The sequence below is a fragment of the Notothenia coriiceps genome, unplaced genomic scaffold, assembly GCF_000735185.1.
Source record: "Notothenia coriiceps isolate Sejong01 unplaced genomic scaffold, NC01 NC01_scaffold00032347, whole genome shotgun sequence".
Lineage (NCBI taxonomy): Eukaryota > Metazoa > Chordata > Actinopteri > Perciformes > Nototheniidae > Notothenia > Notothenia coriiceps.
Genome location: NW_011365048.1, coordinates 1 through 2,194, shown reverse-complemented (window position 1 = coordinate 2,194; position 2,194 = coordinate 1). Strand labels below are relative to the sequence as shown.

Here is a 2,194-nt window from a genome sequence, read left to right as displayed (position 1 = left end):
CACACACACACCACACACACACACACACACACACACACACACACACACACAACACACACACACACACACACACACACACACACACACACACACATCACACATCACACACAACACACACACACACACACACACACACACACACACACACACACACACACACACACACACACACACACACACACACACACACACACACACACACACACACACACACACACACACACACACACACACACACACACACACACACACACACACACACACACACACACACACACACACACACACACACACACACACACACACACACACACATCTCAAGGAGAAGCCGATGTCTCATTAGTTTTCTCAAAGCTTCTCCAGAGACGCAGAGCAGATGACTTCTGGGAGAGAGTTAGTGAATGTGTATAATGAGTCACTGACTCGACCACTGAGAGGTAATCCTTCACTCTGATGGACCCCAGCTTTCGAGGGTCCATGTTGGGGCTCTTCTGTCCGCGGCCCCCCCCACTGCGGACCCCCACCCAGGCGAGGGCCACACCGTGAGACCCCGAGAGGACCTGGGGCCACTCCAGAGAGAACTCCTCCGTCACCACCTGACCCGGCTCACCATCCCTGAAAAACAGGAGGAAGAAGAAGAGGAAGAAGAGGAAGAAGAAGAGGAGGAAGAGGAGGAAGAGGAGGAAGAAGAAGAGGAGGAAGAAGAAGAGGAGGAAGAAGAGGAGGAAGAAGAAGAGGAAGAGGAGGAGGAGAGAAGAGGAAGAAGAGGAGGAAGAGGAAGAATAAGAAGAGGAGGAAGAGGAAGAAGAAGAGGAGGAAGAGGAAGAAGAGGAAGAAGAAGAGGAGGAAGAAGAAGAGGAAGACATTATTAATCCCTCACAGGGAAATGTCTTTCTCCACTCTGTTGGGATTTTACACACACACACACACACACACACACAGAGCAGCTCGCTCCATATCTATTCAACTGGTCCGATCGGGACGTGAACCGGCGACCCTTCGGTTCCAAGACCAAGTCCCTACAGACTGAACCACTGCCGCCAAACGGGGTGATCCGGGGACAGGTTGGGGGGTCAGAGGTCACATGACAGGAAGCACTTACACCATGAGGAGGAGGGGGTGCAGGTTGGCCTCGTAGCCCTGAGGAAGAGAGAGCTTCAGGTGCAGGTCTGAGGGGGAAACAGATGCTCATGAGACGACTCCGGACCAAACGAGAAACATTTGAAGAACATTTAAAAAATCTGAAATGTTTGTAATATTATATAACTCTTTGGCAGATTGTTGACACAGCAATCAATTCTGCGTTCACAAAGTTTTTCCTCTGATTATAGAAATCAAATATGTAGTTTCTTTTTGAGTGTTGCCTCTTTGTAAATAAGAACACAAGCTCATTGATTTTGATGCATTTCAATGTTTTTAAAAGCACAATTCTTTAATATTTGTTTCCGCTGTCACTGAGTTTAATCTCTAAAACTAACTCCAGTCCTGATTATAACTAAACATGTTCTTAGATACGTTTCATTAGATAGAGCTATTTATATTTATTTGTATCCACAGATGTGTTTGTATTTGTGTGGATTCATATCCTAAGTGTAATGAAGGGTCTTCAGTACCGTGGTGCTCTGCAGAGACGGTCCTGAACAGAGTCTCAGGGAGCCTCTTGTCCTGCAGAGCTGAGGACAGAGGCCCGTTGTCCTCCAGCACCACGAACCCTGAACCACAACACATTCATTAACAATAAGAACGACATAAATATAATTTTAAAAAAATACAATAAAGTCACACAACTTTAATAGAATTAAATGTTTACAAAAAAACTGTAAAAAAAGAATGCTACTAACTATACAACTTAGATATAATACAATTAAATATCAATTCAATTACATAAAATAAATGGATACAATGATACACCTTTAAAATAATGAATACAGTTATTAATAAAAACATATTTAATTACAAAATAGAATAAAGTAAAACATCTAAAATAAGTGATTCATAAAATAAGAATAACGTACTTTTCTAAGCCGCAGACAGAGGGCAGTGTTCACACACATGGGAGTAATACATGTATACAACTAAAGGCTGTGAGTGTCCTCTGCAGGCAACTGTGTGTGTGTGTGTGTGTGTGTGTGTGTGTGTGTGTGTGTGTGTGTGTGTGTGTGTGTGTGTGTGTGTGTGTGTGTTTGTATATATT

The 2,194-nt window shown here is 43.8% G+C and overlaps 1 protein-coding gene across 1 annotated transcript; it reads right to left on the bottom strand.

The window, feature by feature from the left end:
* Positions 1 to 317: 317 nt before the first annotated feature.
* On the bottom strand, positions 318 to 1,712 carry LOC104960755 (dipeptidyl aminopeptidase-like protein 6; the record flags this gene model as incomplete). The annotated part of the gene is made up of 3 exons (XM_010788913.1): positions 318 to 615; positions 1,103 to 1,169; positions 1,614 to 1,712. Coding segments are annotated over 3 exons (464 nt in total), but the record flags the coding sequence as incomplete, so codon positions are not given.
* Between the last annotated feature and the right edge of the window lie 482 nt (positions 1,713 to 2,194).